The sequence below is a fragment of the Pyrenophora tritici-repentis genome, chromosome 1 (genome assembly GCF_003171515.1).
Source record: "Pyrenophora tritici-repentis strain M4 chromosome 1, whole genome shotgun sequence".
NCBI lineage: Eukaryota > Fungi > Ascomycota > Dothideomycetes > Pleosporales > Pleosporaceae > Pyrenophora > Pyrenophora tritici-repentis.
In genome coordinates this window covers 4,138,357-4,150,775 of record NC_089390.1, presented here as the reverse complement: position 1 = coordinate 4,150,775, position 12,419 = coordinate 4,138,357, and the positions used below count along the sequence as shown (strand labels likewise).

Sequence of the window (12,419 nt, the reverse complement as noted above, 5' to 3'; positions counted from 1 at the left end):
TGCATGACGAGAATACTTTTTCAGTGATTGCCAAAGTGGGAGAAAGTGTACTTCATATAACTAGTTATACATTTGAATAAATAAGTGTGGTGTGGAATAAGATTTTTACCGGCGAAACTAGGCGCTGGTATAACTAGCCTTAAGGATAGAAAATATGCCAAGTGCTAATGTAGATACAAAGAAGAAGAGAACAAAAAGAAGGGAAAAAAGTGTTAGAAGAAAAGGAGAAACATGAAGAATCAAATAAACCAATCCCATCATCAAGATAAGAAAAATCAATAACCCACAGCCATCACTACCCGATCACAGTGAATCAGGCAGCCAGCCTTACCCCCCACCCACCACAGACACACGTGTGGCTAAACTTAGGCAAAGTTACCACCAGCCGTAGTCTTAGACTCCGACTTGATCCCCACATTCTTAACAACAATACTCTTACCATCCGTACTCGTGACCCTCACATCAACAGCATCCGTGCCAAAGCCCGCGGGATTCTCAAAAAAGTTATACGGCTGCCTCTTGGTCTGTTTCCATGACGCACCGCCATCAGTCGAGACCTCGAGCTTAGCAACGCCTACGTTGGCATTCATAACCTGCATGCTGAACCAGAACTTGCTGGTGCCGGATTTGTTCTTGAGAACAATGGGGGAGGAGATGCCGCAGGGGACAACGGCCCAGTCGACGGTGATGTTGCCGGCGTTGGGGCTGGCGAGGGCGGCGAAGCCATCGGGGAAGAGATCGAGGTGGTTAGGACCGCAGCCTGGGCATTGGTCTACGACCATCGCTTTGACTGTGTTGCCCTTGGGGCCTGTGACGCTCACACAGGTGCCGCACGCGCCGGCAGTGTCCCAGTTGAAGTCTGAGATTGCGGTGCCGTAGATGCCGGCCGGGATCGTGTAGCCGACGAAGGAGCAGGTACCGCCGGAGAGGTTGCCGCCGTACCATGTGGCGGAGCCGCGCTTGGTGGTGCCGGCTTTGGTTTGCGTGGTGGGAGGGGCGACGGTGGCGGCGGTGGCAGAGGGGGATGCGGAGGTGGAGGTTGCTGCGGCTGGGGAGGGGGTGGACGATGTGGGCTTGAGGGCGGCGATTGTTGACATGGTTGTAGTTGGGCGTGGGGGAGGGATGGGAGTGTGGGTTGCTGGAGCAGAGCTCAGGAGCTGAGAGGGCTTGAAGAGGGCGACGGTGGTCGAGTTGCTGAAATAGCCGCCAGATGGGTGGACGCTGCCAGATGGGTGGAGAGTGACGGTTGTATATATGTCGAGGGTGGACGTTGAAGTAACGTCGATAGTCTTGACAGCATCGGGAGTGACATAGGTACCAGAAGTGTAGGTGACCGTGACATATACCTTCTCAGTCATAGTGACTGAGACGATGCTTGGTCCGCAAGAGCCCGGGCTGGTGGTGGCATCTGCAACAAGCGCAGGTGTTGGAGTGGCAGTCTTGTAGACAGTCTCGACTTCAGTCTCGGTAATCGTCTCGTCGGGCTCAGCAGGGCAAGCCGACTCCTGAGCGAAAGCGAGGCCCACAAAGGGCAGGATGGAGAATATAGCACCCTTCATTGTGGATGATCCTTAGCTGATGATGGATATGTCGATATGATGTTTTTTCTAGAAACTGGCAACGAAAGATGACGAGGATAATAAAGAATCGTATCAACGACTTCTGTAAGAAAACCGAACCGACACAGCGGCTATTTTGCAAGATGCAATTATGAAAAGGAGTGACTAAAGTTCGACTTTTGCGATGCTGAAGGAAAAACCAACAAAACAGCGTACCCTCCCAAGTACATGTACTCTTCCTGCGGCACAGCCATCTCATTACACTAAACCCGCGGCACCCAAGTGACAGCGCCACCGGACAAACAGTAGTGTGGAAATTTGCGCTTCGGAAGCCCTGGAGATAAGCTAATTTCACGGTCCACCACATGGGAAGACTCTGGCGTTAGCGAGACTACAATTTAAATCCCTACAAGAACACGAGGGCTGTAGATGAAGAGAGGTAGAGAAGTCTTTTTCTTTCTTGGTCTTGGGACAACGGGGTGGATCCAGATGAAATCCTTGGAGAGAAAACAAGTGCGTTGGCGCAATACGAAAGACGAGTGTGGAAACGGAAGATCAAGCATTCCCACGATATGTGCGGGTCGTTGGTCTTCGGTTAGTTGAACCCGGGCCAGCATCACGGCGAAGCGTAAGTATCACGAAACTTCGTGCCGTGCGACGAGCAAGGCCCATCCCGGTTTCAGCCAGAGTAGACAGAGTGAATTTCTAGGATAATCCGCTGGTCTAGATTCGTTTCACCCAAAAAAGCTTGTGTGATGCTTGTTGTGGCGGGCATGAACGGGAACCGTGAGGTTGTGTGATGAAAGAAGCGGGATGAAAGGGACGCGCTAAGAAGGAGATCAAACATGTGCGGGAGATGACCACCACCCCAGGCCGCAACACACAACAAGTGATCTGATCGTGTTGCTATTCAAAACACTCTAATTCATGTTCTACAGACTAGAGAATGCCATATTAGTGTGGTGCAAAAACCGGGATCGGTAATGTATTCCAAGAAGAATTTCTCCGAGAAACGGGCGCGAGCGTGCAGTATACCGAGACGAGCTGTCTGTTCTGAAGAGAAGGAACGACTGGGTAACACCTCACGTCATCTTATTGGTGGGGGGTAACAAAACTGTGCCGTGCAGCAAGTACCGGCAGCGGTCCAGAGCGTCAACACAGGATAGTGGTTTCGCCGAACATGGTTCCGGTAACAGGTGTCGAAATAGAACCCAAAATGTGGCCCCGTTAGCGCCAAGCCTGCCATTTACTTTTTTGCTTTCGATATTGCTGGCGAGAGCAAAGGCAGTAAGGTCTACTCCTCTCGTGGTGCTCAAATAGGTGTAATAGCCTGGCGTAGGCCCGATTGATTGATTGATTAGCCCGATTGTGCGATGCGTACCAGGACAACGTACGGCACTGCCTTGATGAGAAGAGACTGTATCGATTGAGGTAAAGATACCTAGGCATTCCTTCAATACCGAAAATGAGGCGGACAACTCCAAAAGCGCGAGGTGGATAGCAGATGCAGAATGAACCGTTGACCTTCCCTGCATCCAAACGTAGTTACCCGAGCGAGCGTAGCCTATTCAGGCCAACCCGCGGCTACAGCGCTCCAAATACCTCCATCATCACCACCATCAACATTCCCCTCATAACCAATACATGTAAAATATGCAATGTCTCTTCCTTCTCTAATAAATATTCGGTCCGCCAGGTCGCCGTTCTTAACCCACCACTGTACTAATCTAGGTACTTATCTCTCAACATCACGCACCTGCATATCTCACAATCATACCGAGAATCTTTGCAAATGAAGCTTGAGTCGTACGAGGTAATTCTATTGGCATCGAAAGATTGTTAGTTTAACGGGGTTGTACGGGCTTCCGTCGGCTCGTGTGATGCGTGGCTAGTCTCTGTTGTTTTGTCGTGACTGTTCGGTTGAGGTAAGGGGGTTTGCGTAAAGCTGTCGTAGGAATATATAAATCACTCGATTGCCTTTTTCTCTTGCCAGCGCAAGTAGTCTGAGGGTTAGAATAGTACTTAATCGAGCTATACGCAGCACTGTCGTAGGATGGTGCATTGGTTGGCATGAATATAGTTTTATACCTACGAGTGGAGTGTCTTGTAAGTTATTGCAGATTCTACAACTTAAAAAAGCTGTATGACAGCGTGCGAGCTCAAGTCTTGAAAACAAATAACTCAATTTAACAGATCTGAATAGGCAATGATTCCACATCCCTGATCGTTATGGTAAGACCTGTCTTTCAATCACAATTGTCAAGATCCCCATCAATTACAAGACACATACGAACATAAAGAGAAGCAAGCCAATGTTACTAATACACTATCCCTATATACTACTGCATTCAACGGATCAGATTACCACATCTACCCCTCTGTTCCAGACATTTCATCATCTCACAATCCCACAGCCAATCTACAACATACCCAGCGCAAAACCAAGAGCCCCAATTCCGATGGCGGCACCCGCAGTCTTAGCCGGAGCCGGGTTGCTCGTCGCACTCGCACCCTGTGTGCTTGTGCTAGTAATAATAATAGCCACACTAGTCTTGCTCACAACGTCCGTCTTGGTTGTGCTAACAGTATCGGTGCTGATAGCAACCGCGCTGATAGCCGCCGCGTTGTAGGCCGTAGTCTTGAGGGAGCACTCTGAAAGGATGCTGGAGACGGCCGTGTCGTCGTTGTTGGACTTGTCCGACTTGAATTTTCCGATGCAGGCGGAGCAGAGGGGGATTAGGTTAGATGCGTTGTTGGCGCTGCAGACGCACTTTATGGCGGCATCTTGATCGTCTGTGTAGTTTGTTAGATGGGTGAATGTGAGGGAAGGAGTGGATGAATGGTGGGTGAGCTTACTGCTGTTGGTCTTGCATCCGTTGGAGATACCGGAGACTTGAGAGCAGACGTCTTTGCATTCGAGGGGCAGGTTGTCGACGTTGATAGTTGTGTCGGCGATGGCGACGGCGGCAAGGCCGGAGAAGATGGATAGCTTAGTGAAGAGCATTTTGGCGGTTTGTGTATTTGATCGAAAGTGATTGTAGTTTAGTGTAGTGATGGTAAGTGAAGCCAAAATGTAGATTTGCTGTGATGATGATGATGATGGACAAATTGACATGTCGACTACACTCGTCTTTATACCTTCCCCTCTCTTAGCTACCCTGACCCAGACTTGCAACATCATCTACCCAGACTCGGATATAACGGATCTGGCTCCTACGCTTGTTCGAGCGGCTAGATCTTCGCACAGTCGTTGGCGTCGGAAGTGCATGTTCGCTCCAAGTTATGACAGCGCCGAGACCCAATCAACCACTTTTTCATAGCGTTGACCCTTGTTCCATGGATGGTGTGGCTGAACATGCTGCACTGGGTTCTGGTCCTGGTCCATTCCATGAAGTCTGATTTAAGGTGTTTATGGGTTTCGCATCTCCTGTCTCCGGAGTGTAGGTAGCATGACGTAGGTTTGCCTAGGTAATTGCAATTCCGTTGTTTCTGTGTCCATTTAAACTCATCCAGGATGACATATACAGGCTACTCAACCTGTTTTCAGTCAAGGTCAAACTCTTCAATGCTGCCATAGTACCGTGGTTACTGCTTCGATTCACACTACTAACATGCATCCAAGCTATTGATCGTGTGGCACACTTGCGGCACTAGTCATTGTCACTGCCACATGCTAGTTCGCGTATAAGACTTGGGCCAATGAGGTCAGTGAACCGGCGTTTTCGACGTGCTAAGATACCGGTTTGTGAGTAAACGCGGTCCCGCAAGTGCAGTGGCGGAACCAAACGCTCGTTGTTGAGCCACAGCGCACGGTTGACTTTATATTCTTGACGCATGGTGAGTGATGGGTGGCGAAGGCGTCGGCGACAAGGGCAAATTGGTGGTGAGTCTTGATGGGGAGAAAGGGGGGGGGGCTCAAAAAATTAGTTGAGTTGTCTAAATCATGGCAAGCATTTACTCCACCACGCTGAGAGGAAGGACCAAACATCAACGTACCTACGTCACGTCAGAAAAGCAACTACAAACCTCATCGATCTCGTTCCCGCGGCATCTACCGCTCAGCCACCTTCAGACGTTTCACCACACTGGACATGCAACTTGGCCGGCTTCTTCTCCGCAACTGACATGGGTATTCAACTCGTTCTGGGCTCACAAATGGATCAAACACTACAAGCTTTTTGCCCGATCGCCCGGCCTGGCACGGCTCGGTCCACTTCCCTAGTTGCCAAGACTCCAATGACAGCTGCTTGGGATAACCTCCGAAGTAGCCACTAGTCACTGTGCTATGACCACCAGCTACGTACGCACCTCTGCGCCCCGAGGTTTGTGGCGTGAGGTGTTTTTGGCTGTATGGAGGAGCAAGTAGGCGGGTTGGGATACGAGAGAATTGTGCAAATTAAACACTGTTCTTCACAGGAAAGAGAGAGAGAGAGAGAACGGCATCGGCATCCTGTGTTTGCTGATGACAGTTTGGTTTATATCGTAATAGTGCATCATAGCGTTTACCGGTATCGAGGCTGGACATGGACCCTACTTGTTAGTTAGAACAGTTAGAACAGGTGCAATCCTGTTATATCCACCTCTTTCAATTTCGTCAGTCCAAGTTGCTGCGCGATTAATGTGGGTCTGGAAAGATACTAATGTCTGTCGAACAAGCTTTAAACAAGCTTCATTGCAGCTACTTTGGCCTTTGGTCTACTCACGTATGTCGAATCTGACCCATAGCCATGCCACATGCATACATGCAAATCGCCATCAACTCACTGCTTGTCAAGTCATGCACCATGTGTGCTCATATTCCGGGTATCATTGCTTTTACATGACTGTACAAACACTTCCAGGTGCAAGCTTCCCAGGCCAATAGTAAACCACATGTTGGAAACATCTTTCAAGCAAATGAATAGCAAGCAGGTCATTCGTTTATTCATTCCACATGAACATGGACCCACAACTTCCTTCCAACAAGCCATATCCACATATTTTCATCTATCGTGGTTGCATAGCAGGAAAGTATCTTGGACCCGAATATCCGTGGAGCTGAACGCTTTCGATGTCGATGTTGCCGTCATGTTTCGGGCTCCAAAACTTCAGCAGGACATATCTCCCCGAGCTATTGGAAAAAGTCATTATGAATTCAACATATCATAGTAGAGAATTGACCACTTACATGGCAGGGTGGAACTTGATGGTGATTTTGTTTTTGTTTTTCGCAATGAAGAACCTCGCATGAGGCGGGATGAGTACATCGGTGTCTGGTGAGGATTCAGAGGGTTCAATGCGACTCGGTGCAGCCACACGCGAAGCGCGGATAGGCTCCAGATATCTTTCTCTTCTCTCCCTCCATTCGCCCATGGAAGTGTAATCGAGGGCTGGTGCTCGGCGGAGGGGTCCCATGCGTGGAATGATTTCATCGTCATCGTCATCACTGTCGGGACGCCAACGACTTTCTCTCCGGAGCCGGTCCGCCATGATGGCAGCACTGGGTTGTTCCTCATTCGAGTCTGAAGATTCCTCCTCACTAGCAGCAGTGGTGACGGTGAAGGGCGGCGGAGTGGGTGCGGAAACGCCAGCAGGACCGCTATAAGACTCCTCTCCCGCATGATCGCAGTTGTCGCCATCTGCTTCGTCTTCATGTTCCACCATCTGGCGCAAGATCCGACGCCGTTCCGAGTCGGAGCGCAAAGACGATATCAAGTCAACCGATTCCGCGTTCAGCCTCTCGCTGCGAAGTCGGAGATTCTCGATGCGTTCCTCCATGTCTTCTTGAGTGCCTTGATGGGAGTACTGCCATATCGAGGGGTCTTGCAGGGCTTCCCTTAGTGATATGTGTTCGTTGTCTTCGGTTGGAGAGCTGGGCGTAGGTGACATGAGCGGGGACCGATTGTCGTACCGGAGGTTGTAGGCTGATGTGCCGGCGAGAAGATGGTCTGCAGACATGGACACGAAGACAAGCCCCTCTTGAACGCTGGTGTGATGTTAGCAACGTGGTTCTAAACAAAGAGCAGATATACGTACGGAGCAGTGAAGCCACGGTCCGGGGCGCGGATGACGACCTTTTCCAGAGCAAACGGAGCCTCCCCGATGTGCTTCAACAAAAGGTTGCACTGGGAGCTTTCACTGCAATAGACGCTTTTGTCGTTCTTCAGGACATTCTGGACCCTGTACAGGCCTGGCGGATTGTCTCTCCGGTGCTCACCCCCGTCGCAGCTCACAATCTCCATCCTCAGCCGTCCAGACACGACCTGGCCCTTGTGGCCATACTTGAAGCACATGTACTCGGGCGCGGCGCTGGAGTCGTGTTGAAGCTTCCTTCGCTTGTGGCGGCGCTCGCTGTTGACCTGCACAATGGGGCTCCGGGGACGGGACTGGGCATACGAGGGGGCAGTGAAGGGGTTGGTGATGGGGAGGTCGCTCAGCGAGTCGAGCACGTCGTTGGGCGAGTCCATGTCGGCGGAGCGCTGTTCCCTGATGCGGGCTTGAGAGCGGCGGAGGTAACGTTCGCTTGGCGTGGCACGGGGACGGTTGGGGTTGGCCGTGGGAGGGCGTCTGGAGAGGTTGTCTACCGCGTCGCTGTCACGTGGGGGACCAAATATGCGGTGGAGTGAGCCGCGTCTGGTAGCGTTGCGGGTGCGCCTGGCCGTGGGTCTGGGTGCGGGTTCGGCATCGTGGAGGGCCGGGGTGTGCTGGGGGTTCGGGCGCAGGGCACTGCGTGAAGCGCTCGTGATTGTGGTACGGGAGACGGTTGGCGGCGACGTCGAGGCATGGGGAAAGTCAAAGCCTCCGCCTGTGAAGGAGAAAGAGGCCGGCGGCGGAGACGGGGACGAGGGCGGTCTGGGCATTGGTGACGTCGGCGCTCGCTCCCATTGAGGAACGAGATGCAACGGGAGGGTTGTGTGGGTTCTGTGTTTGCAGGAGACTATGGACGATTAGGGTGGTTAGGGTGAAGGGTGGCACTTTGTCGATGTCGATGTCGAGGTCATCAGGATGCGGCGGTGGCGTCTACGTCTTGGAACAATGCCGACCGTGGCAGTGGCAGCGATGCCTCGTTCGCGGGGGATGTCAGGCTAGCGCGGGCCACCAGTGAGGGCCCTGCAGAGCCGCATACCGGTAGGTACTAGGCAGGTATAGCTACCATACCAAAACAGCTAATGCCGTCACCACTAGCTGCCTTTACCTCGCGACTGCGACTGCGACTGCGACAGCAACAGCAACTGCGACCGCGACCGGCTGGCTTGCTGCGAGCCGCAAGAGTAAGCCATTCTATCCATCTAATTCCTTCTCCTCTATCGCCTAGTCATTGATTGCTGTTGTCACGTCTGCCCACGTGACGCGACGTGAACAAAGCCATTGCGACAAAAATGGCCGACATGACCGAGCCCTCCGCGATTCCTCCGCCAGCAGCCAACGGCGCTCTGCCTGCAGAAGACGCTGCCGGCCAGACAGTGGCTGCCATTGCTGAGGCGGACAAGATCTCTGCGGGTAAGCGCGGCTCAGTCGCAAGTCAGTCAATACTAACCCGTCTGTAGACGAAATCGCCCTCTACGACCGCCAGATTCGTCTCTGGGGCGTTCAGGCACAGCAGAAGATACGCACCGCAAACATCCTCCTCGTCTGCTTCAAAGCCCTCGCCAATGAAATCGCAAAGAACCTCGTCCTTGCAGGCATTGGCTCCATCACCCTCGCCGACCACCAAGTCGTGACCGAAGATGACCTGGGTGCCCAATTCTTCCTCACCGACGCCGACGTAGGCAAGAACCGCGCTGAAGCAGCTGCCCCCGAGGTCCGCAAGCTCAACCCACGCGTCACCGTCAAGACGCTCACGACGGACATTCGCAATGTGCAAGATCCAAACTTCTACGCCGCCTACGACATCATCATAACCACCGATATGGACTTCATGTCCACCACGGCAGTCAATGCCGGCGCGCGCATAGCAAAGAAGCCCTTTTACGCAGGCGCCTCGCACGGCATGTACGGCTACATCTTCGCCGACCTCGTCGAGCACCACTTTGTCATTGAGCGCGAGAAGAGCAACCGCGACACCCAGGTTGGTCCTGAGAGTACGACGCGGAGTGTCAAGGGCGTGCAAGTCAAGAAGGAAAATGGAAAGGTGGTGGAGCTGGTCAGCAAGCGCGAGGTCTACAGCCCACTCATGCTAGTCAAAGACAGTCCGCTCCCCGCCGAAATCGCAAACAACGCGCGGAGACTGAAAAGAGTACACCCGTTACTGACATGCGTGCGTGCGCTATGGGAGTACCAACGCAACGGCCACGGCATCTATCCCTCGCATACCCAGCAAGAACTCACGCTGTTTACCACCATTGCAAACGTAAAGCACCAGGAGCTCTTGCTCCCTACCGACTCTCTCAAGGCTGACGTCCTCCGCAACTTCCTTCAGAACCTCGGCAGCGAGCTAGCACCCGTGACTGCCTTTTTGGGCGGCCAGCTAGCTCAGGATGTCATCAACGTCTTGGGTCAGAGGGAACAGCCAATTCAGAACCTGATGCTGTTTGATGGCGAGGACAGTGCAGGGCCTGTATATACCCTTCATCCCATCTTTCCAGATACACCGTTGCCGATCATCCAGAGCGTTCCCGTTGAGGCGTCTATCACCGTGCTCTAGAGTTGTTTGGGACGGCGGACAGGAGTGCATGGAGTATGTATGGTTTGCTAATGTCTTCGGCGGGTGATTGGATATGGCCAACCTAAACCAAGATAGCAGCATGGAAGCATGTAGAAGTCGTGACGGTACACGCGATGAGAGATACCCTATAACAGCATCAAGGAAAGACAACATCAAAGTAGTAACCAAAAATGTCCAAGCCCACAGGAACATGTGCTATTTCATCTTTTACCCCCCTAAAATTTACTGCACCTTCTTCTCCCCTCCCTCCACATTCCTCCCACTCCCACCCCTCCTCCCAAACAAAACCCAACACAACCCCACAAACGCCACCAGCACAATCCCCACCGTGCCCCCCTCAACCCACGTACTCCTCCCCGTCGCCAAAACCGGCACCTTGATAAACTCCACCAGCCAATCATCCCCAACCAGTAACTTCTCCCTGATAAGTTCCTGTCCCTTGGCATCAACATCGGGCTTGGGATCCACATGCAAGAACCTCGTCTTGGGCCCAAACAAGCCCTCATACCCCAGATGCGTGCGATCAAACGGATTCGACGCATGCTGCGCGCCCGAATCAGCGTGGCACGCCCAAAACACAACGGGCCAGGGCACCGGCACAGTGCGGTATCCCGTGTGTGAAGCAGGTAAGTAGCGAAGGTGGAGTGGGATACTAATATTCCAAGTTCCCTGACCTCCTCCTCCTCCTCCTGCTTTCGCGACTTGCGATTTCTTGGGCACGGCAAGTTGGAACAGAGCGGCCGAGCCCCATTCCTCGACAACCCAGTCTGGGGCTTCAAGGTCGGTGGCGCCGGAGAGGGAGCGCAGCGACTTTATGTTCTTGGAGGCGAGGAAGAGGGCGTCTGTGAATTGGTATTTGTCAATGAAGAGGTAGGATGGGAGGGTTAGGTGGGCGTGGAGTTTGCACGAAGGGGCTGGGGGGGTCAGGTGGGTGGTGGGGAGGGTGAGGGTGAGGGTGGGATGGAGGCCTGTGGGGCGGTTGAGCGACGTGGTGTAAGTGACAGGGTGGGGTTTTGGTGGTGCGGTTGGGTTGGTTGTTGTGTTGAGGAGGGGGTAGTGTCGGGTTGGGGTTTGGAAACGTGTTGCTTCTGGTAAAAACGTTAATTTTCTTGTTTGATTCTTGGACTGTGGAAGTGGGAGATGGCGTACTTGGCTTTTGGTCTTGACCTAGGACGGTGAGGAAGCCTCCAAACTGTATGTCCTCGGGGTCTGCATTACCCTCGTGACTCAGGACGCCGATCTCGACTGTGGAGTCTTCTGTGGGTACTTCGTTGGGAGATAATCCCCCGTGTTTGATCATCCAAGCTGAGGGTAATCTATGTGTTGAAGTCCAGCCCTTTTCCTTCTCCCACGACTCCTTTTCAGCAACCGGCCAGAGAGCTGTCAGGACCACTGATCTGGAAATAGTGTCGTAGTCAATGTCAACAGACCGCGCCGTGGAGAAAGCATTCACAAGTTTCTCGCAATAAGCTTGCAAAGGCCCTTTCTCACACATGATACTTTGCCAGGGGCCTTTATAGGCGCCAATGTTATCCAGGTAGGCGTAAAACTGCGAGGTAGCAGACATTGAGAAGCGCTCAGAGAGAATAGGAAGCTTAGTGGAGGTCGATGATGTTGTTGAACACTTCAAGTCATCCCGGGAGACTTCAGGCGGGATGAGCCAGTGGAGTTGCGAGCACAAGGCATCTTCGGGTGTGTTGGACAGTGGAGTGAAGAAGACATGTAGACCAGGCGAGACACGTGATGTGAAGGGTGGAATGCCTGCATGAGGTTTTGGAGATGCCCAGCGCACATGTAGTTCATGCCACTGTTGGAAGATGTTACCAATCTGTATTGTATTAGATTCCCCTCATTCGTTTAGCAACTTGGGAATATACATTGCTAGGCAGCTCGTCTAGCCCGAGTGTGATACGGTGTTCCTTTGCAGCTTGAACATTCTTCAAGGCGAAGCGTGGGCCGAGTTCATCTTGTGTGATTTCGATTTGCTCGGGAGTGAACTCTTCGGGTTTGTGCACAACGTAGGTTATTCGCTGTTTCATGTTGCTGGGAGCGGTGTTGATGGCTTCTACGCGCGATGCTCGCGATACTGTGAGTACCAGTCTAGTCCAGATTTGGTGTTAGCGCAAGGGCGTTCCCGGTGGTGCCTCGGCGGTACGTCATTGCCCATGTGGCATTCAATGGTCCAGCTTCTAGAATCGCCGTATTAGTATCGCCAC

At 52.5% G+C, this 12,419-nt stretch overlaps 5 protein-coding genes across 5 annotated transcripts; 1 reads left to right on the top strand and 4 right to left on the bottom strand.

Moving 5' to 3' along the window:
- Positions 1 to 365: 365 nt before the first annotated feature.
- PtrM4_016350 (Endoglucanase C-terminal domain-subunit) lies at positions 366 to 1,559 on the bottom strand (the record flags this gene model as incomplete). The annotated part of the gene is made up of 1 exon (XM_001931539.2): positions 366 to 1,559. The coding sequence occupies one exon, from the start codon at positions 1,557 to 1,559 to the stop codon at positions 366 to 368; it is 1,194 nt and encodes a 397-aa protein (XP_001931574.1).
- A 2,419-nt stretch (positions 1,560 to 3,978) lies between these two features.
- On the bottom strand, positions 3,979 to 4,563 carry PtrM4_016340 (TT-ORF1 multi-domain protein; the record flags this gene model as incomplete). Its single annotated transcript, XM_001931538.2, has 2 exons — positions 3,979 to 4,352; positions 4,416 to 4,563. The coding sequence occupies 2 exons, from the start codon at positions 4,561 to 4,563 to the stop codon at positions 3,979 to 3,981; spliced, it is 522 nt and encodes a 173-aa protein (XP_001931573.2).
- Positions 4,564 to 6,545: 1,982 nt separating this feature from the next.
- PtrM4_016330 (Tymo-45kd-70kd multi-domain protein) lies at positions 6,546 to 8,398 on the bottom strand (the record flags this gene model as incomplete). The annotated part of the gene is made up of 3 exons (XM_001931537.1): positions 6,546 to 6,669; positions 6,727 to 7,524; positions 7,575 to 8,398. The coding sequence occupies 3 exons, from the start codon at positions 8,396 to 8,398 to the stop codon at positions 6,546 to 6,548; spliced, it is 1,746 nt and encodes a 581-aa protein (XP_001931572.1).
- A 519-nt stretch (positions 8,399 to 8,917) lies between these two features.
- On the top strand, positions 8,918 to 10,182 carry PtrM4_016320 (ThiF, Dinucleotide-utilizing enzyme involved in molybdopterin and thiamine biosynthesis family 2; the record flags this gene model as incomplete). The annotated part of the gene is made up of 2 exons (XM_066103220.1): positions 8,918 to 9,038; positions 9,086 to 10,182. The coding sequence occupies 2 exons, from the start codon at positions 8,918 to 8,920 to the stop codon at positions 10,180 to 10,182; spliced, it is 1,218 nt and encodes a 405-aa protein (XP_065965422.1).
- A 243-nt stretch (positions 10,183 to 10,425) lies between these two features.
- On the bottom strand, positions 10,426 to 12,242 carry PtrM4_016310 (PIG-X multi-domain protein; the record flags this gene model as incomplete). Its single annotated transcript, XM_066103219.1, has 4 exons — positions 10,426 to 10,872; positions 10,924 to 11,117; positions 11,353 to 12,031; positions 12,081 to 12,242. The coding sequence occupies 4 exons, from the start codon at positions 12,240 to 12,242 to the stop codon at positions 10,426 to 10,428; spliced, it is 1,482 nt and encodes a 493-aa protein (XP_065965421.1).
- Between the last annotated feature and the right edge of the window lie 177 nt (positions 12,243 to 12,419).